This window comes from Coenobita brevimanus, chromosome 62, assembly GCF_032717465.1.
Source record: "Coenobita brevimanus isolate Jiangsu-jjx chromosome 62, ASM3271746v2, whole genome shotgun sequence".
NCBI classification, from domain to species: domain Eukaryota; kingdom Metazoa; phylum Arthropoda; class Malacostraca; order Decapoda; family Coenobitidae; genus Coenobita; species Coenobita brevimanus.
Window position 1 is genome coordinate 34,724,976 of NC_137015.1, and position 26,704 is coordinate 34,751,679.

At 41.3% G+C, this 26,704-nt stretch overlaps 1 protein-coding gene across 1 annotated transcript in view; it reads right to left on the minus strand.

Annotated features, from left to right (window-relative positions):
- The window catches only part of LOC145404035 (glycerophosphocholine phosphodiesterase GPCPD1-like), a 165,016-nt gene that overhangs the window by 25,395 nt on the left and 112,917 nt on the right, over window positions 1-26,704 (minus strand). Inside the window, exons 8-10 of the mRNA XM_080275637.1 lie at window positions 21,333-21,471; window positions 20,614-20,839; window positions 479-691 (exon numbers count right to left, since the gene is read on the minus strand). Coding sequence (XP_080131763.1) covers window positions 479-691; window positions 20,614-20,839; window positions 21,333-21,471 — 578 coding nt within the window. The remainder of the gene's footprint in view (window positions 1-478; window positions 692-20,613; window positions 20,840-21,332; window positions 21,472-26,704) is intronic.

A 26,704-nucleotide genomic window follows, 5' to 3' on the forward strand; every position in this document is an offset into this window, starting at 1 on the left:
AGACGCAAATGTAAAATATATATGTGTGGAAAAACACTTGTGAGAAAAATAGAAAATCCAATTACTGTATCCGAACATTTTTGGAAAATGCCACTCACTCACTTGAATGTTGTAATGTGCCCCCACACATAATAATGCTTAGGAAGAGTTCTCACATCATCTATATTCCTTCCTAGAGTGTCCCTGGGTCATCTGGGTTACTTACCCATGAAAAAAACGAAGCCCTCCTAACTCAACTCCCTGGGTGACGGCGGCAGCCAGTGAAGTTTATGGGCGTTACTCCGAACATTTCAGCAGCCCGCCAAGAGAGAATCGACCTCAAAAATGATGACCTTTTAGGCGGCACTGGCTTGCAATAAAGGTCCCAACTTGGACAGCACTCAGCAGGTTAATAGTCTGACTATGAGAGTTGTTGAGCTGAAAGGGGTGCTGCAGACAAACTTTACAAAATCAGAGTAAACAATATTTTTTGACCAACCTTAATAATCAGATCAAGAAAGTGGTTGAGTTCAAAGGGGTGCTGGAGTTCATATGTGCCGTCCCTCAATTGCATGGTCCACTTCACCTCCACGTTGAAGCCACACGTGTACGGTACTGATTCCATGGCCTTCTGGAGGGTTGGGAATGGCTGGTGGTCTTCAAACTCCTCATCCATGAATCGACTTAGCCCCTGCTCTTTCTTGTGGTAAAGCTGGGGGAAAAGAAAAATGAGGTGTAAAAATGAAGAAGAAAAGGTGGAGGAGTATGAGCTATGATGAGCCAGTTGAAATGTAGAGTTACAGTAATGGCAGACAGCCTCAAAAGATAATGATCACTTGTTGACTCCATAGGCCAGCTTCAAGGCTGTACTGACCAAACAAGGTTAGAAGCCCTACAGAGACCTAAATTCTTGATTGCCTGGAACATTCTGCCTGAAGTTTTCTTGTTACAAATCTTGTTATATGGACAACAATGGTGGTAAATGGGTTAAATGTTTTTGACTGAAGTAACCTAAACTTCAGCTTCTATACCCTGAAGGAGGTAGTATGAGGCATCCAACAGTCCAAGAGCAAAGTAACAATAATCAAGTTTCAAGAAAAATTTGATCACAGACTATCATACACCGCCATAGTTTTTGGAGTGAAAATACACACACTTATGATCATCTCAATTGACACACCATGCAGATTTAAAATGCCGAGGGGACACTATTATGACTTTCCAATTTTTGAATGTCCTATATTATGCAATGGTGCACATACACTGGATATATCACAGTGTAACCATACTATCACTTCATTTTAGCTTCAAAATATTGACAGGAATTCTGCCACTGTAAAGCTAGCATACTAATTTTGGCAAATTTTTATTTTCTGCATCACCATCATCATCCAGATCTCCTTTCCCACCCTAAGGCAGGGTGTGGAGTAGCAATGTCCAGACAGCCCAAATCTGTCCAATCCAATGGGTCACACTTCCCTTTGCTCACCATTCAATCCCCTGGAATCCTGGCTCTATCTGATATGCCAAAAACATTCACCACATTCTGCAGCTTCACATAAATGTATCTGAGAGTCAGTCCAGACACTGTCACATTAAAAAGAGGTGCCAAATATCTGATCATGCACTTCTCCTCACAATATTCATCCAGCCAACTCAATCTCTTGTCAGTCCACTAGCCTCACCAACTTCCAAACCTCTCTTCCTCACACACTCATCCACCATATCCCTCCACCTTCTCCTTGGCCTACCTCGCCTCCTCCCTCCTTCAAATTTGCTCAGGTATGCAGTTTCACCACTCTATTGTTATCCATTCTTTCCACACGACCAAGCCACATCAGTACACTCTCTTCGATTCTGGTATCCTCAGACTTCCTTACTCCACATCTTTCATGAATCACTATTTTGTATCCTATCCACTCTCTGTTCTTCACATACATTCCTCAGCAGTCCCATCTCCACTGCTCTCACTTTTGACTTTTCATTTGCATGCCACACCATAGTCTCACATCCATATGTTAAAGTTGGCACTAACACTCCTTCATTCAAGCCTCGTGCACCTGCAACGCTCAAGCCTCTGTTTCTCATCAAGGCCTCCATTGCACCAGCTACTTTCCTTCCTGTGTCACTCTACTTTCCACCTCTTTTGCACATTTTCCTCTCTTTTCTATCACTGTACCCAGGTATTTGAACTCTCTCATCAATTCCAGTCTCTCTCCATTCACTGTAACATCACACTGGAGGTCACCCTCTCTCGATAATCATCACTTTACTCGTTTCTACATTTACTCTCAAGGCATGACGCCCACAGACATCATCAAAACTCTGCACTAGTCTATGAAGTTCTTGTCTGGTATTTTGAGTAGTACTGCATCATCAGCATACAACTATGAAACATTCCATCCATCACCATTCATTACCAATGCCATCCCCCCCTCCATTATTCATGTTTTGACTTCTCTCATCATCCCATCCATATATATATATTCTGAACAACCATGGGGATATCACACAACATTGTCGCGTTGTCGTGTTTTTACTTGTCGTACCATCCCATCCATGTTATATATATATATATATATACAAACTAACCACAGGAGAAATGAAAGGAGCGACAGTGAGTACTTTCGTTAGTTCCATCGATTAAATTTACTCATGAGACGGAAATGGATAATGAATTGCCATTTTTGGATGTAAAAGTCATCAGGGACCAAAATGTTTTGAAGACTAAGGTACTCGTATACAGAAAACCTACAAATATTATGTCATATGTTCATTACTATTCAAACCATCAAATTATTTTAAAAAGATCTGTGTTCATATCCATGTACCTAATAGCATATAGAATTTCAGACCCAGAATTTTTAGATGATGAACTAAAAATGATTCAGAGTATTGGAAAGAAGCTAAAATATCCACACAGCATACTAACTCAGCGCCACAATACAGCCAAGAAACGATTCCTTGAAGGGAAAACTAATAAGCCAGATTGCCAGAACATTCAAAGAACCCTTGTCCTCCCCTTCCATGAAAATTTTCTTGATGTTGTTCACATACTGAGGAAACTCAATGTACAAGTAGTATTCAAATATGAGAACACCATCAAAAAAACCCTCATCAAGAACAACCCTTTCAGTAATTCATGCATTGTTTACAAAATCCCGTGTAAAAGCTGTAACAAATTTTACATAGGACAATCTGAAAAAGATTTGGATACTAGAATCTCACAACATAAATACAGTGTAAGAACAGCCCAACAGAGTAGTGGTTTATTTCAGCACAAAGCATCCAGTGATCACCACATTGACTGGACAGGCTCCAAGATTCTAGCAAGATCAAAAAGCTTAGATGAAAGAAATATAATAGAATCTTGTCTAATTTCTGGCACACATGAAAAGAATGTAAACATGAGCTATGGTCATTTTAAGTGTGATAAATTGTTAACTGAATTAATTTTAAAGCAGTATCCCCCAGACTAACACGTGATTGTTCCCTGTTATCTCCTGGTGGTGTAGTCACACCTGTGTGGGACACACCAAGCATTAATCCTCTAGGTCTTAAGCAGCAGTATTTATCCCCTCCTCCCTCCCCCCTCTCCCCTTCCCCCTCCCTCCCACTCCCCTTTCCTCCCCTCCTACACCCTCCTCCTTTGTCACGTGCATTTTTAGATTCAGGTCATCCTTTGTTGTGTTCCACTCCCTGCTGCAGGTGACCCTAAGTTAAGCCACAGGTAAAAATTCAGATCATCCATTGTTCTGTGTGCCACTACCTGCTGCGGGTGTGCATAAAAGACCTCTACCCTTTACGTTTCTGTCTCACTCTGTCTGAAGATGTAATATACGAAAGTACTCACTGTTGCTCCTTTCATTTCTCCTGTGGTTAGTCTGCATACATATCTTCACAGTGAAGTCTCTGCATATATATATATATATTGGACAACCATGGGGACATCACACAACCTTGTTGCATTCTTGCAATGATTGTGAACCATTCACTTAAATGCCCATTAACCCTTACACATGATTAACTGTCATCATAAAAACTCCTGATGGCACCTAGCAGCTTACCATCTACACCGTACATGTGCAAAACCTTCCACAATATTCTCTGTTTACTCTGATGAATGCTTTTTCCAGATCCATGAATGCCACAAACACCTTATAGTCCTTCTCACAAGCCTTCTCCACTGTTTGTCTTACTGCAAATATTTGATCCACACATCCTCTGCCACTCCTAAAGCCACCCTGTTCATCACTCACTGGGACTTCTGATATCTCTCATATTCTCTATAATAATTCTTCCATATACCTTCCCTACCACACTCAATGAACTTAACGATAATTCTTGCACTCACTTCGCTCACCTTTATTTATGTACAGGGGTACAAGCACAGCACAGTTTCATTCATCCATGCTTTCTTACATATCTCCAACAAGCACTTGATTCTGCTTTCTCCACCACACTTAATCATCTCTGCATACACCTCATAAACCACAGCTGATTTCTCATTTTTCAGTCGGTTCACAGCACTCTTCACCTGCGCGAATGTCATGTTTCCTGGCACTGCATTCCTCCTCTGCATGCTTCCAAAGCCAATCATGTTTACAGTGGCTCTGCTCTCTCAATTCCCATTCATCAGGCTTACAAAATATTCTTTCCATCTGGTCCTTACATATCCTCGTGGCTTAATAATCTACCACCTACACCTTCACATATCTTTCTGCTGCCACTTCTACATTTCTGAGCCTCTTTCCAGAATACCTTCCTATTTTCAGAGTAGTTTGCATTCATTTTCCTTCTTAGATTAACATTTACCTCATCCTTTTTCTTCTTCACTAGACTCTTGAAGTGCTTCTTGCTCTCAATATATTCAGTCTCTTATTTCAATTGAAGCCCTGTCCTGTAACCACTCTAGCCACTTCTTCCGTTTTTCTTCCACTGCTCTCTTAACCTCTTCATCCCACCATGTCGTACCTTTCTTTTTTGTTGTTACTCTTGCCACGTCACACACCGTTTTAGCATTTCTAACTAAGCAATCCTTATATGCATTCCACAGGCTGTCCAAATCCATTTCATTCCAATTCACTGATTCTAACCCCTTCCCTACTTTGGCCCTGTATTCAACTGCCATTTCTTTGATCCTCAGCTTCTCGGCTTTCAGTCTTTCTCCCTGACTGCTCCTGGTCCACCTCACTTCTCTCAGCCTGATCTTGCATACCACAATCATTTGATCTAACAGATCTCCACATCGTCCTCTCACGGCACTCATATCAGCAACCGTTCCCATCATCGACCTCTCTATGAGCACGTAATCAATTAGGCTCCATTCAAGACAATCCCCGCTCCCTCTGTACCATGTATATTTATGTGCACCTTTATGTCTGAAATACGAGTTACAAATGCACAACCTCCTTTCCTTACACATTTCCTTCAGTCGCTTCTCATTACCATTTTCACCTGATACTCCATTACTACCAATTTTGTTATCCTCAGGACCAGTGCCTACTCTTCCATTCATATCACCCATTACAATCACTTCATAGCTCCTGGGCATTTCTCCCACTGCTTCATTCAGCTCATCCAAAAACCAGTCTTTCTCTCTCTCACTCCTGTCCTCACACAGTGCATATGCTACAATCACAGCCACTTTCACCTTCTCAATCTTGGATTTGACATACACCTCGAGGTGACACATTTGTAAACTCTCATTCCACTGCCACACCTCATTCATCAACAATGCAACTCCTTCTTTGCATCTCCCTCGTCCACTCATGCCCATCTTACACATTTCACATCCTCCCACTCCTCCACTTCACACCCTTTCATCTTTGTTTCACACAATCTCATCACGGCATATCTCACACTCGAACACATTCACCACTTCCACCCTCTTGCTCTTCTCATTCACACCCCTCACATTCCTCATGACCATGCGAATCTTTCCATTTGGTTGGGGCCCTGGCAGGTATCGGACCCTCTGAAACAATTGCGATGATTAAGTGATTTTAGATAAGGGAACCACCCATATATTTTTGCATTTAAAAAAAAAAAAAAAAAAAAAAAAAAAAAAAAAAAAAAAAAAATTGAGGATGAAATGAATAAGAGCAAAAGAAAAAGAATGAAGGATACAGGAAAGATGAGGAAAGGGAAAGGGAGGGAGGGACACACACACACACACACACACACACACACACACACACACACACACACACACACACACACACACAAGAGGAATAAGGAAAAAAGGGATGGGAGAGGAAGAGATGGAAAGAGTAAGAAATAACGGACAATGGAGGAAGCACAGACAGGAACAAAAAGATAGGAAAAAACACACTGGTGGGGGTAAGGAAAGTAAACAGAAGACAAGGAAACAATGAAGAGCAGCAAAAGGATGGAAGGATGGAAAGAAAAGAAAGAAGTGGGTTAGGGAGAGAGATGGCATTGCCCACCATCCACTGCCATTCCCTGGTGGGGGTGGGGTGGAAGGTGAGGGAGAAGGTGTACTCCCACTTACGGGCACCACTCCAACAATCAACACAACTTCAATTTTTAGTCTGGAATGGAGTATGGATGGTTTTTGCTTTCTCAATTTTACATCACTGAAAACTGAATAAATCACAGTTTCCCAGTAAATTAAAAATAACCAGAACAACAGTTTCGCCCTTGTACTACCGATGTCTCATGTGGAACTGGCTGCTTATTTATCCCTTAATTGTGATGTGCCTTTCAGAAGGCTTCACTGGTAGCCTGCAAAGTGTCTTCCACAATTGTACATAAATTTTCAAGTTTTCTGCATTTCCTTATTCTGCAAACTGCATATTTATGCTTCATAAGTGTTCAGACAGTGATGCAAACTTTATCTCATGCAGTGATCAGTGGTGGATGTTTTCCACATACTCTGTCCATTTTACTTTGGCCAAAAATTAGGAACGCCACCTTCAATGCTGAACTGTAACACTAGACTGTGTTAGTGACAAAAGAGGGCTATGGAAATATGTACAGCCATAGTACTGTCTTACTCTGCCACTAACAAACAGGAAACATATGCTGTAAAAGAAAATCTCCACCAAGTTATAGTGAACAAACTATAATCAGCTCAAACACATTCCAACAACTACAAACAAGATTTCTTCAACTATCACCAGCGCAAATGGAGATTAGACAATCTTCCTGTTCATTTCATTTCTTAAGCAGAAAGACTTGGTGCCAGGATTTTAAGAAATTTTTTGATGCAAAAAAGGTAAACATTCAATAGTATCCACACTATGGAGGTGAATAACATTTTGTGTATATACAGCCACGGATTTACATGGAAGTCGAGTGCTATACAGCAAATATGGTACCTGGGATTCAGATGAAATACAAAATAGCAACTGCCATGCTGGGGATAATCTTGTTGCTACCCAAGCTTTAATCTCTCCACTATCATGATATCTTTAATAAATATTCTGCTTAACACCAAATCATTCTATCCAGCTTGCAAAAGACCCCTTGTAGTGATGGTGACACAAAGCTAAGTCCCTTAACCCCTTCACTAAAACAGTTTCCATATTTCATTCTTACTACAACCAAACAATTCAGCCTTGAAAGGACACCTTTAGTGAATGTGTGAGCAAATAAATAGGATACTGATATGACAAAGGGGTGCCATAACACCTGCACTTCTCACAGGTAGTTCATCAACTTTAATTCCCCCTGACCTATTGTGATTGCCATTTGTTATTTAAGGGTGAAACAAGTTGTACAGTATATACACAGGAAACTAACAGAAAGTACAACGGAGCCATCAGTCATCACCAGAGACACATTATTTCCATAGCGCCTAGACCTTAAATCCATATATTTGACCCCTGTGAATACTTAATTTAGTACAGTAGCTGCAAAGGGTAATATAAATGAGATAAATATACAATTTAAAACAGAGTATGAATAAAGACAATATTTAGGGCTGCTTTAAAATACAGTAATAGCCTACTTAGCTTGTAAAGTATTCTCTTCTGCTAACCAAGCACTGATGATTAACTCTAGTCCTGTGTTGCTGTGGTATGAACTACCAAAAGCAAATATTACATTTATAACTACAGTACATACTGTATAATCAAACAACATTCAGCACATATAAGGCCTCCGGTGCTACAGGGGCGTAACCCCAAAATCATAGTTTTGAGTAATTGAAGAGTAACGTTTGAGAAGAGGTACATAATGTATTTCAATGGAAATGATCTTAAGTTATATATCACTATAATCATCTGGTTGAGAACTTTTCAAAATGCATTATTGTTTGTTTGTTTCTTGCACCCTACCCCAAAGGGCCCCCCCTCAAAAGTTTTCATGACTGAAACTGTAACATAATTTTTACTAAATACTGTATACTATTAGGATAGTAAGTTGTGAAAAGTTCATTATACTACGATAAATAGAGAATTTTAGATAAATTTTTAAATTTAGTTTTTTATGTGTTTTTTCTTTTCAGCAACCTGTAAAAAGGTACATAAGAAAGATAATGATTTGAAACATCTTGTATAATTAATATAATTACATAACATTCCAATGATGCCACTGTGGCTGAGTGGATTGAGTGGGGGGGGGGGGTGTTCTTGTAGTCAAGGTTGTCATCCAGGTCAGACTGGTTTCCCTCCTGGCCACGCCCCCTTCCTCCTGTACTTTCTCTTGGTGTTTGAGTAAGTCACTGTAGAATTCCATGTATTCTAGTGCTATGAATTTACACAGTTCCTTAAAATCATTCAGTTTCTCAGGTTTGAGGGGAACAACACTGGAATATTTTGGTGGCAATGAAATACTAGGCAAATTAAAGGTGGATGGGTCATAGTTCATTCCTCGACCCTTCTGGAGCTTGATGGGAACTGGCTCACAAAAACCATATCCAGACTTCACTTTGATTCTCATTTTATAGTTACTGTGCACAATAAACATACGGGCATCCTTGAATCCACTCTTACTAAATCCTTGTTTGGTGACAACTGCCTGAAGTACATCAAAATGCAGAAAATTGTCCTTATTCATTTCCACTACATTGAGTAGGTTCTTTTCCCTACATTCATTCATGAATTAAATATAATGGAGAGTTGAATAGACATTCTGGCCCTTCAGTGCACGTTCAAGGTTCCCAAAATCGCGGTCACAAGGGAGAAAAGAGCGTCCAGACACGAGCAAGTGTAGATTCTCGACGGTGTAGATTCTCAATGATTTTTGTCTGCTCTCTTTTTCTTTCGTCTCAGACCTCATCACTTCTGTAACTGTTACATGTTCGTACAGGTATCTTGTCTGCTGTGTGATCTTGTAAAGCTCAGTAGATATTGAAGATTTCTTGAGCATTTTCCCGACCAACTTTATCAAAATATTCGCTGGGGCAGCAGCTGGGAGGTCCCAAAACCAGTGCAGCCACATGTTGCTAAGTTTTGAGGCTTACGTATGATTTACCACTATCACGTTTCTTCTTAGATACATTTTTTTTCCTCCGTTTCTGGCTTCCTTAACCTCTTGTGAGTGTGTTGTGGGGGTTGAGCTTCATTTTCACTGTCAGTAAAACTCATGGTCGCACTGCAATCCTGGTTAAAATGCACTTAATTAGCCATTAAAATCCACTCAGCTGGATAGGGTGGAAAACAGGAACACTGGGCTTAAAGAAAGAGGCACATGTGGGGCTGGTGGCGGGTGACTGGCCGAGGAGGAGGTAAATACAGAATGCCGATTTCTCATTGGCTGGTGGCTGACTCAGAGTTGCACCCCTCTAGCACACCAGATTAGAGTTGGTCTGATGTTTCTGACAGGTAAAATCATGCAACTCCTGACCCTCCTATGGTTGTTTTTTACTTAAAATTGATAATATGTTTATCCTGGGAGTTGCAGTCTGTTTTTCCCAGTCTTAGCTAGAAAACAGTAGTTTGATGGTTACGCCCCTGTAGCACCGGAGGCCTCATATGAACGATTTAGAACCTGAGTTGAATCACACTATTAAACTTCTAATATGTTTCACAGCAAGATATACTGTTTTGGAAAGGTATACCTGTATTAATAATAAGTATATTTACATACCTGCTGTTGCTTCTTAGATACCTCCTAAATAATAAAATTTGTCATAACAGTTAAAGAAACTTACCACATTATTACAATGCATGAAGTGTGCTGAGCAAACCATTTTCCTCCAATCTTACAATCAACGAAGCCAACTATTCATAATATATGCCACATGACCAGAACATGGGTGAAAATGAATTAAGGAACAAAGGAAAGATTAATATGAAGACTTTACAAAGCATTGCTCAGGCTTCCTTCATTCGGCCAAGTGACACATCACAAACTCTTCTCTGTGGCTGCAAAGGAAATGGGGCATGATGCTGGGAGAGAGAGAGAGAGAAGGGGGGGGGGTTGAAAAGGAGAGGAATGCATGATATACAATGCATTTCAGGACTGATACAGTGGAGTCTCACATTCAAAGGAATATCCAACTATCCATCCATAGTCAAATTTTTTCGACATTTTCAAATCAAGATCATCTTGATATCCATTTTGACTCGTATTGAGTTGAGTGTTGTGAAAACAGGTGGGCAAGATTGTATTGTTTTTGTCTCAGTGCCACCTATCAACATTCGTGTGCCATATGGCTGCCATGAGAGATTTTCTGCAAGTAGAGGAATTAAATGATATTGTTCGTCATGTGACCAACCAGATGGGGCTTTTGCTTGAAATTTCAGCATCAGATGAAAGGGCAGCTGTACCACTGTTGTTGGACACAAGATAAAATTTTCAAAATCCTCGACTCTTACACTGTGGTAGCATCAGGGAAAAAGCAGAACAGAATTGCTCTGGGGCTCTTGTTTCAAACAGTTTGCTGTAAAAAGCAACTAGCCATACCAAATAACCTCATATAGGACCACTTTTATATCTCAATGGACTTAAATGATAAGTTGCTGCTAGCTGGTGCCACCACAGGTGTCAGCAGACAGCAAATTTGGATTCTCCATGTCAAATAAACTTGTATGGGACCACTTTTGTCTCAATACACCATAAGCTCTTCTGCCCTATCGAGACTGCTTGATTTCAACAGCGCTGGGTTTGTTTACAAAATGGAAAGTCAGTATCAGTCAAAATACCTCGGAAGGAACATTGACTTATCTTGACTCGCCATGCTCAAAATTCAAAATAGTTTTGACTTTTGGTGTTTGCAAAACCGGGTATCAGCACGACAGTCAACATGAGATATCAAGATTGGTCAAAATATCTAGAGTTTTAACATCAAGAAAACGTGGGATATCCATCATCTAATCCAGTGTTGCCCCATGAAGAGCGTAGGAGCCTGGGGATAGGCAAGCTGGTCCTGATAATTAAGATGAGAATTTTAATTAAATACAAAACTACATTATGAGAAAAATGTTACCAAAGTATATAACTTGTCTGAGTGGTTAAAGCTGTGATAAAACAGTTAACACCTGGAGGCTTTCCTCTTAGATTAACAAGAAAAGAAGTTGTAAGACTGTAATCTAGAACCTCAGACTGCATCAACAACACATCTGGTACTATTTCAAGCCTTAAGTAAGATGTTAGTGATTGTTTGTAACATACACAATTTAAATTACAGATGTCATGAATTAATAAACAACCTGAAAGTCGACACCTCACACTGTTGAGAGACCACTATAAGAACCCTTTCAGTTGAAGGAAGTTGTTTGTGGTTTATTCTTGCTGTTATCAGACAACTTCATTCATTTTAGGAAAGACTTTTTGGACTGGAGTAATGACAATATATACAGCCTTCATGAATTCCTTCACTACCTGAAGTACTGAAGTTAAATATAACTGGCTGGTGGTAGCAAGAATAAAGAAGAGTAGATAACTGGTTAAGGAGAGATATAAGAAGCACAATGCACAACAAAAACTCTCTGATGATGGTATGTGCTATGGTAAGGAATAAATGAGAGGCAAAGCACAACAAAACAGAGAAACAAGTGGAAAGTGGTATCAAAAGCAGGAGTAAACAAGGGCCAGAGAGTATATATAAATATTAAAAGGGGGGGATATGGAAGGGTTAAAGAAAACTGCAGCCTGAGAGCCATTCAGTGTCTATGCATGGCCCCACTGACTAACATACCATATCCTCTTCATCGCAGTAAGAGAAGATGTCACATGGTAAGCCCTCGTACAGGTAGCGTAGGTCCTGGGGTAGGGAGGAAGGGGTCAACATTGCCTTTTCTGTCACTGGTCTGGGGTACGTGGAAGATGAAAGGAGATGGAAGTCACAGTAGCAAACCACGGAAATGTTAGACCACTGGCATTTCAGTTAGAATGAATACAGTAATCCCTGTAATAACCGCATACCCAATTCCCTGACACCGCATTGTCTGGACATTTTTGGCCTGGGCATTCGGGACCCAAAAACGGCCAAAAAACAAAATAAAATTTAATAAATTGAATTTTTTCCCACCTGTAATTTGAAATTGGTGAGCGGCGCCGAACAGCTGTGAATATGCATGGCCACCGGCCCCCTGCTGTTCCTCCCCCTCCCCAGTTACCGCCTAACTACCACCGTGAGTAGATGCTCATCGCAATGGATGCCGTATGTGCTCATTTTTGTGAACAAAGTGAATAAACTGCAATACCTTGCCATTAGACCACATGGGAATTTACAGTGTTGTTCACTGTAAAAAAAATTAGAATTTAGCGTGCAAAGGATTAAGTGTGGAGTGCAAACTGGCGGTTGAAACCAGCATGGCGCACTTAACAATGTGCAGTGTTAAACAATTATAACTCACAATGCAAAGAATTAAGTGCAGCACAACACTGGATTATTGTACATGCTTGAAGAGCATTTTCACCACTGCCAGAACCTTAGAGGAGGCGGCCACAGACGTGCTGTAAGTACCCTGTACACTGCTAAATATTTTCCATACTCACTTCTAATTCCTTATTCTCTGGTTCCTTTCCATTTATTTCATGCTTTATGTCCATTATTGGTGTAAATGGGGTCTTAAATAGGTGCTATGCATGTCCGGTTGGGAGTTATTTAGGTGGCTTTCAAAGGTAGGCTGGGTTAGGGTCCATAAGTACCAGTTCAGGAGGCAGGGGCCCAGTATCCGGACAAAACCAATTCCCGGACATGCCTTTGACTCTATTACATCGGATATTGGAGGGATTACTGTATATGACAAAAGTTTGGGAAGTCACAGGAGGCTGCCATGTTTTTTCTTGTCAGTTTGAAGGAAGTTAAAGCAAGGAGAAAATCAAGAAGTTGTCATGGCTTACTGATACCAACTTTCAGGAGAAGGCAAAATTAAGAGAGATGAAGAAAAAAGGTAAAATGATGAATGCAATTTTTCATTTACTGCACCTTCTTACCTGAAGCATAATCTCCACACCAAGGATCACTGGTCAATATCTCTTTGTGTCAAGAAGAAAAATTAGCAGATTCACAAACAGCTACGTCACAAGTACGGTACAAGACATTCTTGTTTGACACAATGAACATGAGATGTGGAAAGATTCAGAATTTTCCTTTTCTTGTCCTTCATACAGAAATACTAATTATGACAGGATACTGGTTGTAATTAGTCTGCAATAAAGGCCTTATCATAATGAGGCTGGAATTAGAAAAATTTCTGACAGAGTAGGTCTAAATAAAATATGGAATATGAACACTCTTCCACATGTTTTGTTTCACAATGCCAAGCATGAGCAGGTGATGGTACGAAATGGAACATAACAGAATACTATACAGGTATAGCCAAAAGAATCAGTGTGTTCTCGTTTCATCTTTTAATCCAACCTACACAATCCATCAACTAGCATCAGAATATGTGTTACTCAGACTTCAGTGTTTCAAGAGACATGTGTAGGTGTTAAGTGCTTCATGCTGGCTCTTTGAACATACCAAATGGTTTCACCAACAGTATAACAGAGCAAATGCTCGATTTAACAAACTAATTCAGCCAACCCCCATTCCATTATCACGAATTTTCTACCAAATCGAGTTCTGTAACCAAGGTTCAATATAAAGAAAACTTTTCTGGTATTCTGAGATACTTTCCGCTAAATCCTTGATGCCAACGACCAAGCTGAGTTCCTGACGATGCATACCCAAACCTAGCAAACTATGCTAACTCTCAATGTTACACACAGCAGTTTGAACCCATAATTAATACCCCCACTTAAACCGCCGTGTGCCAGCTATTTTCAGCCCTATGGGTCACCCCAGTGCCAGCCATTTTTCAACCTTTTTTTTTTGGCTAAAATGATAGATTTTGATGTGGAAACAACAAATTTCGCAATTAAAAAGCCGACTGAGGCTCAGAAATGAGTTTTATTGAGTCCTGCATACTCGTGTACAGGTACAGCCGCTCTCTCACGTTCACCACGTACGTGAGAGAAAGCCAATTTCTACGTAAGGTATACCCAGATATTTATGCTGGGAAGGTATAGCAATGTTCAGTACACTTTTCTGATTACCGTACTTATTATTTCAGGATCTATCACAATTTGCGTGTCTTTCTCACTGTGAATGCATTATCTTACACTTACAGTACTTGAAGATAGGTACAACCTGACGTCATTATGTACAGTCCTGGCACTTCTATTCTATTGCCAGACGCCTCAATCCTGTTTGGGGTGGCCACAAACAAATCGCCTCCAAGTCGCCCTGTCCCCTGCCATTTCACTGCCCTGCTCCCAACTCACACCCCCATCTCTCATATACCTCTCCACCCCATCCCTCCATCTCATCCTCGGCCTCCCCCTCCCTCGTCCCCCCTCCACCTCACTCACATACACTCTCTTCGTCAGTCTTTCACCCTCCATCCTCTCCACATGGCCAAACCACCTCAGTGTGTTCCTCATAACGCTTCCTATCACATCCACATCCACACCACAATGCTTCTTTATATCCTCATTCGTCAGCCTGTCTCTCCACGTGACTCCACAGGCTCCTCTTAAATAACTCATTTCCACTGCTCTCACTCTTGACTTGTGTCCTTCCAACAATGTCCAAGCTTCACTTCTGTACGTTAGAGTTGGTATCACAATACTGTCATGTAGTGACTTTTTCACTTCCATGCTCACTTCCCTGTTTCTTATCACTGCTTTCAAAGAACCAGCAACCTTTCTTCCCTGCTGTACCCTTTCAAGCACTTCACCCTCCAAACCTCCATCCTTACTCATCACACTACTCAAGTACTTAAACGTACTCACATTTTCCAATTCCTCACCATCCAACCTCGCTGTACATTCACTAACTTCACCTCTCTCGAAGACCATCACTTTACTCTTCCCTACATTCACCTTTAGATTCCGTTTCTTACACACTCTCCCAAACTCATCCACCAAGCCTTGCAGCTCCCCTTCGTCTTCACTCAACAACACAGTATCATCTGCAAACAACAGTACAGGGAGTTTCCAAACACTATCCTCTCTCACCAGGGCCACTCCAACATCCACTATCCTACCTTGTATCTCTTTTATTACCCCATCCATGTACAGATTGAACAACCATGGAGACATGACACATCCCTGTTTCAAACCAACTTTCAAAGAGAAAAATTCACTTAGTTCACCATCCACACGCACTGCAGCCTTCGCACCATCGTACATACTCTTCACAGCATTCAACAACTTCCCATCTACTCCATATATTCTTAACACTTTCCACAATCCTTGTCTGTCCACCCTGTCATATGCTTTCTCCAAATCCATGAAAGTCGCATACAACTTCTTTCCCTTCTCTAGAAACTTTTCCACTAAAGATCTAAGAATGAATATCTGATCTACACAACCTCTTCCCTTCCTAAAGCCTCCCTGTTCTTCTCCAACTAATTTCTCTGTTCTTTCTCTAACTCTGTCTATAACTATCCTACCATACACTTTTCCTATTATACTAAGAAGACAAATGCCCCTATGATTACCACACACTTCTTTTTCCCCTTTTCCTTTGTACAAGGGAATAATTATACCTGACTTCCAATCCTGGCACTTACAAGAAGGTATTTACAACTTGACTTCACGATACAGTATAGTCCTTACACTTGCAAGAAAATATTTACAACTTACACTTACATGAAAATATTTACAAAATGCCTTCACTATGTACAGCACTGGGTGAGGCACACAGGCAGAGTGAGGCACAGCAAGCGTGAGGGGGGAAGCGAGCGAGTGAATGGCCTTGACAGCCTGGGGGATGGTAGAGGAACAGTTACCTTACATGCCTGCCAATTTTTACCCGCGAAAATTGAAAAATGCGGTCACAGTGAAGTTTTTTATTTTAAACCATTTTAAAATGGCACTGGCACTGGCCGCAGAATTATGTCAGACTGGTTTAAAATGGCACTGGCAGGCGGTGGGTTAAATGCATTACATACAGTACTGACTTGGTAATAAAATATGCACACATAAATAATAAGGTGAGGATAGTAGTGAACCAAGTACTGTAGTATAGTAAACAGGGATAGTACTCTACAGTAAGGCTTACCTATGAAAGGGAAGGTTCTGAACTTGTTGCAGAAATATGTCTGACATAGGTAGCCATACTGGCCCCCCCCAAACCTGTGTCAGGCCTGGGTGTGGTTTAGCCACTATCAGAGTCACCTTCCATCAGCACTCAAGGTGATACAGGAGTGACAGAGGGCATGGGGAGCATCAGGGATGATACTCCATCTTCTCAATTATTTTCAATTTCTGGCCATGAGAAAACATCACTCTCGCCTTCTTTTCCTGAACCTTAGGCATGATTCATAAAAGCTTTGGTTCATTGAGAAAAAAATAACAATAATAATAAAAATAATGCTGCAATACCAAGGCAAAGCCACACACACGTGGAGCAGTTGTTTACAGTTGGGGAATCACGTGAATACTGCATGCTTGACAGGGTCGTGTGGCAACACTGCACAATGCCAGTCAAGGAAGTGTTTCTGGTACAGGCTCAATGACACCTTGCTTTATGGGGCTTTTCCTGGTAATTTCTTGGTTTTTGGAACGTAATTTCCTTATCGGAATTATACTAATTTTAATGGAAATTTTCCTTTAAATTGGGAGGAGGGGGGGGGGAATTCTGTTATTTTGGGCTTCTGTTAAATCGATATTCATTAAATTGAGCTCCTACTATATTTGTTTCTAGGTGCATGTGCTCCTGCATACACACTTTAACTGTAAAGAGGTGAACTGGGAGGAATGGTACTCTGGAGGCGGCGAGGATTCGTGGGGCACTATGTTATTAAATACAATAATGAATAATGTGATGATGCAATGGGTCAAAGAAGAGACACGGTTTCGAGGTGAGGACACACCAGCAAGGTTAGATTTACTGTTTACCAAAGAACCCGATGTAACAATCATTGAAATATCTCTGTCCTTTAGGAAAAAGTGATCATGTGGTCACTGAGTTCCAGATGTTAACAGGGAACGTTGAGCCAAGAGACAAGCTTCATAGACAGGGAAGATACAACTCTGGGAAAGCAAATTTTACAGGATCGAGAAACTTTTTTGAAAATGCGGATTGGAGAAAATTCAGAGAAACGAGAGAGATACAGAGGAAGTGGGATATCTTTCCAGACCTCTTTAATTTGGGAGTGGAAAAATTTGTACCAAGAGTAAGAGGGAAAGAAAACAGGAAAAAAGAGTGGTTTAATAGAAGGTGTATGATAGCAAAAAGAGAGAGAGATAAGGCATGGAACAATTGGAGAAAGAGAGGTAACAACAGAACAAAGGAAGAATATAAAAGAACAAGAAATGAATACACAAGAATACGTAGAGAAGAAGAAAGGAATTTTGAAAAAGGTATAATAGACAAATGCAAGGATGAACCCAAACTGTTTTGTAGATTTGTTAATGGCAAACTGAAACAAAAGGAAGGAATCACCAAACTGAAAGTAGAAGGAGAGGTCTTTAAGGATGCGGCAATGCAAGCAGAAATAATGAACAAACGTTTCCAGTCAGTTTTCACTAAAGAAAAGGAGCTTGTGGAAGGGGAGGGAGTGATTAGAAATGTTCCGGTGATAAAAGATATAAAAGTGGAGGTACAGGAAGTGTATAAATTACTGGAAACTCAAGATGTAAGGAAAGCCCCAGGACCTGATGGAATTTCTAATTGGGTACTGAAGGAATGCAGAGAACAACTGGCGAATAAAATTCACAGTTTAATTGTATGATCACTGGAAGAGGGGAAAGTGCCACAAGAATGGAAGAGGGCAAATGTGGTACCAATTTACAAGGGAGGAAACAGGGAAGAACCCCTGAATTATAGACCAGTGTCTCTAACCAGCATGGTCACAAAATTGTGTGAGAGAATCCTGAAAGACAGATGGATAAAATATCTGGAAGAGACGAATATTTTGGCTGAATGTCAGTTTGGATTCAGAAGTGGAAGGTCATGTGTTTCTAACTTGTTGAGCTTTTACTCAAGAGCGATTGACGTGGTACAGGAGAGAGATGGTTGGGTGGATTGTGTGTACTTAGAGAAGGCCTTTGACAAGGTACCTCATAAGAGACTACTGTGGAAACTAGAATATATAGGAGGACTGAAGGGGAAACTTCTGGAATGGATGAGAGACTTTTTGAGAGACAGACAAATGAGGACAGTAATAAAGGATAGGATGTCTGGATGGAGGGAAGTAACAAGTGGCGTCCCTCAAGGCTCGGTGTTGGCGCCAGTAACGTAAATGATATGGTAGATAGAGTGAACAGTTATGCAAGTCTGTTTGCTGATGATGTAAAGATCTTGAGGAAGGCAGGGGGTGAGGATTGTAAAATACTGCAGGAGGATTTGGATAGGATACACGATTGGTGCCGGACGTGGGAAATGAAATTTAATGTAAAGAAATGTAAAATATTGGAAATGGGTAAAAGTACCAGGAGGCCATCACAGAATTATTAGTTGGGTAACGAATTAATCACAAAAAGGAGAGAAACGAAAGATTTGGGAGTGCTGGTCCAAGATAGTTTGTCATCAGAAAAGCACATTAACAAGATAGTCGGAGAGACTTGTAAACTCCTGACTAACTTAAGAGTAGCATTTCATTATATGGATGAGGAGATGATGAAAAAATTGATAGTGGCCATGATCCGCCCCAGGTTAGAATATGCAACAGTAGTGTGGTCCCCACACAAAAAGAAAGATATAAACAAGATTGAGAGAATACAAAGAACAGCAACCAAGATGGTCCCCAGTCTGACAGACCTGTCATACAGAGAGAGGCTGGAAAAACTGGATTTGCCTTCCTTAGAGGAAAGGAGAAAGAGGGGAGACATGATTGCAGTGTTCAGAACCATGGTGGGAGTAGATAAAATTGACAAAGAAGATCTGTTTGTATGGGATAAGAGAGCAACAAGAGGACACAGAATGAAATTGAAAAAGTCAAGCTGCTTGAAGGATATCAAGAAATATAGCTTTCCTTACAGAAGTATAGACTCATGGAATAGCCTGGACAAAGAGATCGTCCAGTCTAAAAACTTAAACGAGTTTAAAGCTAAATTTGACTTACTGAGAAACAGCGACGGAAACCCACGAGCATAGTACATTCCGTGTATATCACAATTAGGTATATTAGGTAAATACTTAAATATTTGGAACGACTTAGACAAAGAGGTGGGTGCATGAGAAAAACATTCATGTGTGTACAGGTAGACTTGATAAATGTGGATATGGAGACAGGACAACACGAGCATTGCTCAATTCCTGTATACTACAAATAGGTAAATACAATGGTGCACTGCAGAACACATGCCAAAATGAACACTGACACAACATCACTGGTGTAGGAACCTATGGTACAATCCCATACAGCCTGCTGTTTACCTGCAATCAATGCATCTGTTGGACTAGGAATGGCCCAGGTTGAGCAACAGTAAGAACAACAGTGTGAAATCATGACTAGTAGAGAGGAAGTTGAAATGATATTCTGAAGAGATAAGCATGGTATCAAACTCTCTTGCCATCATACCACACCAATACTGACCTGGTAGCAACAGGGGAGGTGGAAGAGAAGGGCTGTCACTACTGAAAACTGTAAATGGCTCTGTGCTTTACTGGCAACAGTGAAAATGTCCCAGGTGGCTGCAGTCTGTTAGTGGTGGCTGGAAAACAAACCTACAGAAGAAAGCACTGCAGAAAGATTGAGTGAAGTTCAGGAGAAGTCAACAAAGTAACACTATATAATTCTGACCTATTCTAGATCTGAAAAAGGTTGCATATGGATTGCATAATAAAATCAATAACAGAATTAGTACAGTTCTTGCAGAAGTATACATAATGGTACAGATACATTTACAAACTATAAACCACCCTATTAAATACACTAACACACTTAATATCATAAACCTAGTCACCAAAGTTTTTCATTCACTATTCTGTAGTCACCCAACAGATCAGACTGGCCTGATACACAATAAAATATACTGTAACTTACTATGTGGTGGTGGTGGAGACTAATGCCTGTCTTCCACCATCCTTACCTTCATGACAGAGCCATGTGGTGGGCAGCACAAAAATTCTTCAGGGAAATCATTGCTAAAATCACCTACTTTCATTTCAACTTTTGTGTGTGTGTGTGTGTGGGGGGGGGGATAACATGGTTCAACTCCATGTGAATTATAGGTGACTGAAAAATGTGATAATCATAATGCAACCAACTGACTCACCTTCAGTGCCTGCAACTGTGCCAAGGTAAGGTCCTTAATGGGTATTTCTAGTAAGTCAGTTTGATCCTGCTCCTTTTTGCGTTTGAGGGCGATGCAGATGTGGAAGTCATGGTATATGACAGGTACCAAGTCCTTGCTCAGCTGCACATCAAACTCTACCATGTCAGCTCCACTCTCTGCCGCATATTTCAGAGATGCTACTGTATTCTCTCTGATGTTTGCACAGCTTTGGCAGGGGAAAAAAAAAAAATCATTACAGTATTATGGTGTAGCAAGGATTCAGAAACAAGACGAGGAAGACACAAAAGATAATGGAGAAACACTCTTTAAAACAGGAACTATAATAACCTAAGTTGCCATTTTGTGAACACAGCAGACCCTCAATTTATGTGGAACGAATTTATGCTTAAAACATATTGCACAGAACAATAAACCCTTACCTAGCCCACTGAAGATGTGCACCTCCCTGCCAAAGTATGTTACCTGGCACTGGTTATCATAAAATACAATGAAGTCCATGGTATATACTACCTTTCCATTGCATTTCAGTTATTAAAATTTTGCCTATTAAAGTTTCACTGTTACCTAAAATGCTGATTTACTAATTTCTCCTAATTTATATTGCTGGTGTTATGAACAAACTATGGTACCTTGGAACATTTCTCTGATATATAATCAGGACTTACTGTAAATGAAAAATCAACCAAACCTGAACATACCTCTTGGGCTCAGAGTGGTACGAGTTTCCAGCACCACGATGACCAACCTCCAGGCCCTTCCAGCTATCTTTCCAGTGGCGTGTCCACGACACACTCATGTCACAACTCTCACGCATTGGACATACCAACATGTAGTGCACTGCCATTAGGAGAGATTATTTCTGTTATGTCTCTAACCCTCATTAACATAATTACAATAATTACAGGATTCTGTCTAAATACAGGGTGACCCAGAAACACCTCCCACATTAAAAAAAAAAAAAAAAAAAAAAAAAAAAAATCAATTCATCTATCTATCTATCTATAGCCCGAAGCCCTAATCCCGCAAAGGGTGGCCGCAGACAAAACACCTCCAAGTCGCTCTGTCACCCACCATTTGACTACCCTCCCCTCAACTCACCTCCCCCTTCCCCATATACATCTCAACTCCATCCCTCCACCTCACCCTTGGTCTACCCCTCCCTCCACCCTCTTAGTCAGTCTTTCTTTCTCCATTCTCTCCACATGTCCAAACCACCTCAGTGTATTTCTCCTAATCTTCTCAACCACATCAATATCCACCCCACAATGTTCCTTCACTTCTTCATTCGTCAACCTGTCCCTCCATGTCACTCCACATGCTCCTCTCAAGTAACTCATTTCCACTGCTCTCACCTTTGACTTGTTCCCCTCTTGCAAGGTCCACGCCTCGCTTCCATACGCCAGGGTAGGGATCACAATACCATCATGCAGTGACTTCTTAACTTCCATACTCACCTCCCTATTTCTCATCAATGCTTTCAGTGAACCAACAGCCTTCCTTCCCTGCTGTACCCTTTCACGCACTTAATCCCCCCAAAAAAATGGTTAAAGATAATCAAAATATTATTTGCACACAATGAAACTTCATTCAATACAGTTTTTATTCATCATGTTTTAAAGATGACATCCTCCAAATGGTGGCCGTCATTGTCTATACACGCTTGGAGGCGATTTCTGAAGGCTTCCATGGTTCGACGGATCATGTCAGGTGGAACAGCGGCTATCTCCCGCTGAATTGCAACCTTAAGGGCTTCAAGTGTTTGGGGTCGATGAGTATACAGTAACCCCCTGCTATAATGCGGTTCAGATATTGCCGGTTCACTTTATCGCGGGATTTTCATTGGAACCTAACTATTTTTACATTGCGGGAAACCCCGCCTCATCGCTGTTTCCGCAAAGCCTACTACGGCTATTTTTAGGATACAGTACATATTTTACATTTTTATTTTCAGTACTGTATTCTGAAATGGATATGTTTATGGTATTTTACATCTTTATTTATTCTAAAATATTAATAGCGGTATTAAAATAATAATTAAAAATTGGCTAATATATTTGATAAAATACAAGCGAAATCGTGGCATGGGGTGAGGAAATACCCAGACTCATTGGTAGGTGGCACACAATTGGCTGGAGCCTTAAAAGTAGCCAATCCAAACACGCTTTACATTTTTACTTGCCGCTGATTGGCTGCTGCCAACGCGCCCTCCTCAAAGAGAGGAGCAGGACCGCACCGCACCACCATACCGCACCTCCCAGTTTACCTGACAAGCACAGGCATAGGTGGAGACTCTTCAGCAGTCTGGTGCACAAACTCTCACTACCTCCCATAGGCTACATTCTGCCTTCTTTATTGTCCAAACAGTTGACTCATTCACCCCAAACATACAGTTCTGAGCCAGTTCACAGGCATAGGTGGAGACACTTCATCACAGTCTGGTGCAGTAGCCCACACTGACTCCCGTTTAGTCCCGTATGCTACGTTCTGTCTTCTTTATTGTAAGAACAGTTGACTCACCCCAAACACACGGTTCAGAGACAATTCACCATCAAGTCAATTCACCATCAAAACATAGATTATTCACTGTCATTCTATAAATATACTTATTATTGATTAAATAATACTTTAATAACTAATTTTCAGTGGGATTTTATAACTCATATAAGTAAAAAACTAGTGTACTGTACTTGCTGAATAAACTGGTATGTAAATAAATGACGGGGAATTGTCCTGACGGAGAATTGTCGCCGACATTCCTCCCTTAAGTTTGTCCAACACTTTAACTTTCTCTGTCAGCAACATCACTTTACTAGTCCGTTTTGGTGTGTTACCACATGCATCACTAGCACTACGCTTAGGCCCTATGTTGACAGACAAGGCAAGCAATCACTGGAAGGCAGAAAAATAAGCCACAAATAATGATTTGCGAGTCACGCATGGTTCGACCATCGGATTCAAACTACAGTAACTGTGTGGTGCGTGGTAGACTGACCTCCCGCACTTACGTTTCGCTCACCACCCGCAGAAATGTCGTCATAGGCGCCCTCTCAAGAGCTGCACAACTAATATACACCTTGTACTGAACTTCATGATCATCATCATCTTCAATTCGTCTCATTCATCATCAGTGAGTACCTGTACTGGTTTTTCTTATTAATAGACAATAAACTAGCCATTTTAGGGGTAGCGTCGATACATCGCGGATTTTTGCTTATCGCGGGTGCCTTTGGAACATAACCCCGCGATAAAGTGAGGGTTTACTGTACACTCGTGATTCAAGGCAGGCCCACAGAAAAAAATCACAAGGGGCGAGGTAAGGGGAATGGGCTGGCCACCCAACACTGCCACGCAACGAGATCACTCGATCCAGAAACATTTCCCTCAACACTTGCAATGATATTCAAGCTGTGTGCCGTAGCTCCATCATGCTGAAACCACACATCGAGTTCTTCAAGCTCAAGGTGTTCGAGTTGTGGTCTTAGAAACTTTTTGAGCATATCAATGTAACGGTCAGAAGTTATAGTAATGGTTACATCACCCTCTTCAAAGAAATAAGGACCCACGATGCCAACACCGGCAACAGCACACCACACAGTCACTCGATCAGAGTGAAACGGTCTTTCGTGTAGCATGCGAGGGTTGTCTTCAGACCAATAGCAAAATTTTTTTTTGTTTACAGAGCCACTCAAATGAAAATGAGCTTCGTCACTGCACAAGAGAACAGCATCTTCCGGAACACATTGCAGAATGTTCTCGCATAACTCCCTGCAGCTAATCCAGTCTCTCGCATTGAGTACTTGCACAACCATCATTTTGTATGGATGGAAGTGAGGGTCACTGTGTAAGATTCTCCTTGCAGTTTCCCGGGATATCCCTACAGCTTCTGCGCAGAACATCTCAGAGACTGCACAACAGATCGCCTCAATGCTTCAATGTTCTCAAACGTACGAGCGCTCCTAGGTCGACCAGGTGATTTTCTTTTAAACGCTGAGCCTGTTGCCCTGAAATTCTCAACCCTCTGCAAGATGGTTTTCTGATCTGGAAAGTTGTGGTTCCATGGAATACTGAAACCCATCTTCGAAAGGCCCTCTGCATGGCAATCACAGAATGGTTGTTTGTGAAGAACCCTTCGACAGCAAACTCAAGGTGTGCTCCCGACCACGCCATGTTGGCCACTGAGGACGCTTGGGGTTGGGCTACCAACAGACCCTAGCCCTGCCCCTCCCGCTTCACTACTGCAAGTGCTACAGCCTTTCGAAATGTGGGAGGATTTCTGCGGTCACCCTGTACAAACAGCTATGATGACTTGGTGGTTTCTGCATCTGTCTCTTGATATGTCAGTGTTCAAGTTTGGGTCTGATTCTAGATGTGGCAGGCAAAATGAGTGCTGGTAGGATTTCAATGCATATATGTTTGTGCCCTGTCAGTTCATACCAATAACTTATATCAGGGGTGGCTAGTCATATGGTTCTTTGGCTCAAAAAGTGTGGCTGCAAGAAAGCTAATGCTTTACAATGACATTGTAATTTGTTAGCATCTCATTTTCTTTACCATATCTCATTCCATCCTAGGGTGGGAAAAGAGGTCTGGATGATGATGATGTAATTTTGGCAAAAATAACAATATATATATATTCGTACATACAATATATCTATCTATCTATCTATATACATACTCTATACTCATCATCATCATCTAATTCAGTGTTCCCCAGGAACAGTGTGGAAGTCCTCGGCTAGGCAAGTTGGTCGTGACATTTAAGTTGAGAGTGACCAGCCTCTCTCATCCCTAAGTGGCATTACATAAGCAATAAACCCCAACCTCCCCTTGAATATAAACAAGCACCACCTCAATCCAACTGGAGTGTCTTAATAGCCCACTACCCCAGTAGGCATCACAGTTATGTTGTACTGTTACCACCCAGCGTAGTAAATGGTTTCCTGGTGTACAGGAAACCATTTGGTGTATATACTGTTGTCGTTTTCATTTTTTAAGGCTCCAAAATGCATCCATGCATCAGCCATGGTCACCTAATGGCGGCTCTCCATGCTGCATGATCTATTACAGCCTCCCTGTTCAGTTCCTTAACCATGAGGTCACACTTAATGACCTCGTCCAATGTCTTTCTTGGTCTACCCCTTATAACCCCACCCTCATCATTAACATCTCTAACCTCCTGCACCCAATTATCATTCACCATCCTCTCCACATGCCCAAACCATCTCAATCTACCTCTTCTCATCACAACACCAAAACACTCCAGTCCCATCCTACCTCTCACCTCTTCCATCATAAACCCAGCCCCCCTAGACCTTGCATGCAGGGACGCAATGCACATCCACCTAATCATTGTCATTTCTGTACGTCTGAGCCGGCGAATATCCTCCTCCTTTACTGCCCTGGTCTCACTACCATACAGCATTACACTCCTAACACATGCTGCATACAGAGACCCCTTACCATGTAGGGAGAGCCCTCTCAATGTCAGGAGAGAGGCAACAGCTCCCTGAACTTCTTCCAACCACTTCTCACCCTGGCCACAGAGCTAGCTCCAGCCCCACCTCCAGCACACAACATGTCTCCCAAATAACAACTCTTCCACACACTCAAGAGATTCACCAGCAAGTTCAATCCTTTCCCACCTTACAATCTCCACCTGCTCTTCCCAACACGCCATACACATAAAATCAGCATTATCTCGCAGTCTACCTCTGATACCACTACATCTCTTGTGCACCCATTTATCACAAACACTGTGGTGGAATTACTTCCCACGCCCTTGTGGCTAACTCCACATGGCCACACTCCCTCGTCTTTGACAGTACCGCCACCAACCCTAGACATCGTCACTTTTATTTTATCTGCATTTACCCTTAAGCCCTTGTGCCCCATAACATCTCTCCACTTCCTAAATCTTTCCTCCTTCTCCCTCTCGTTCTCTGCAATCAACACCAAATTATCAGCATACAACATCCCCCACATGAGTCCGTTTCTGAAGTCACGTGAGAGGGCTTCAAGTATCATGATAAACAACATGGGACTCAAAACTGACCCCTGATGCACACCAACA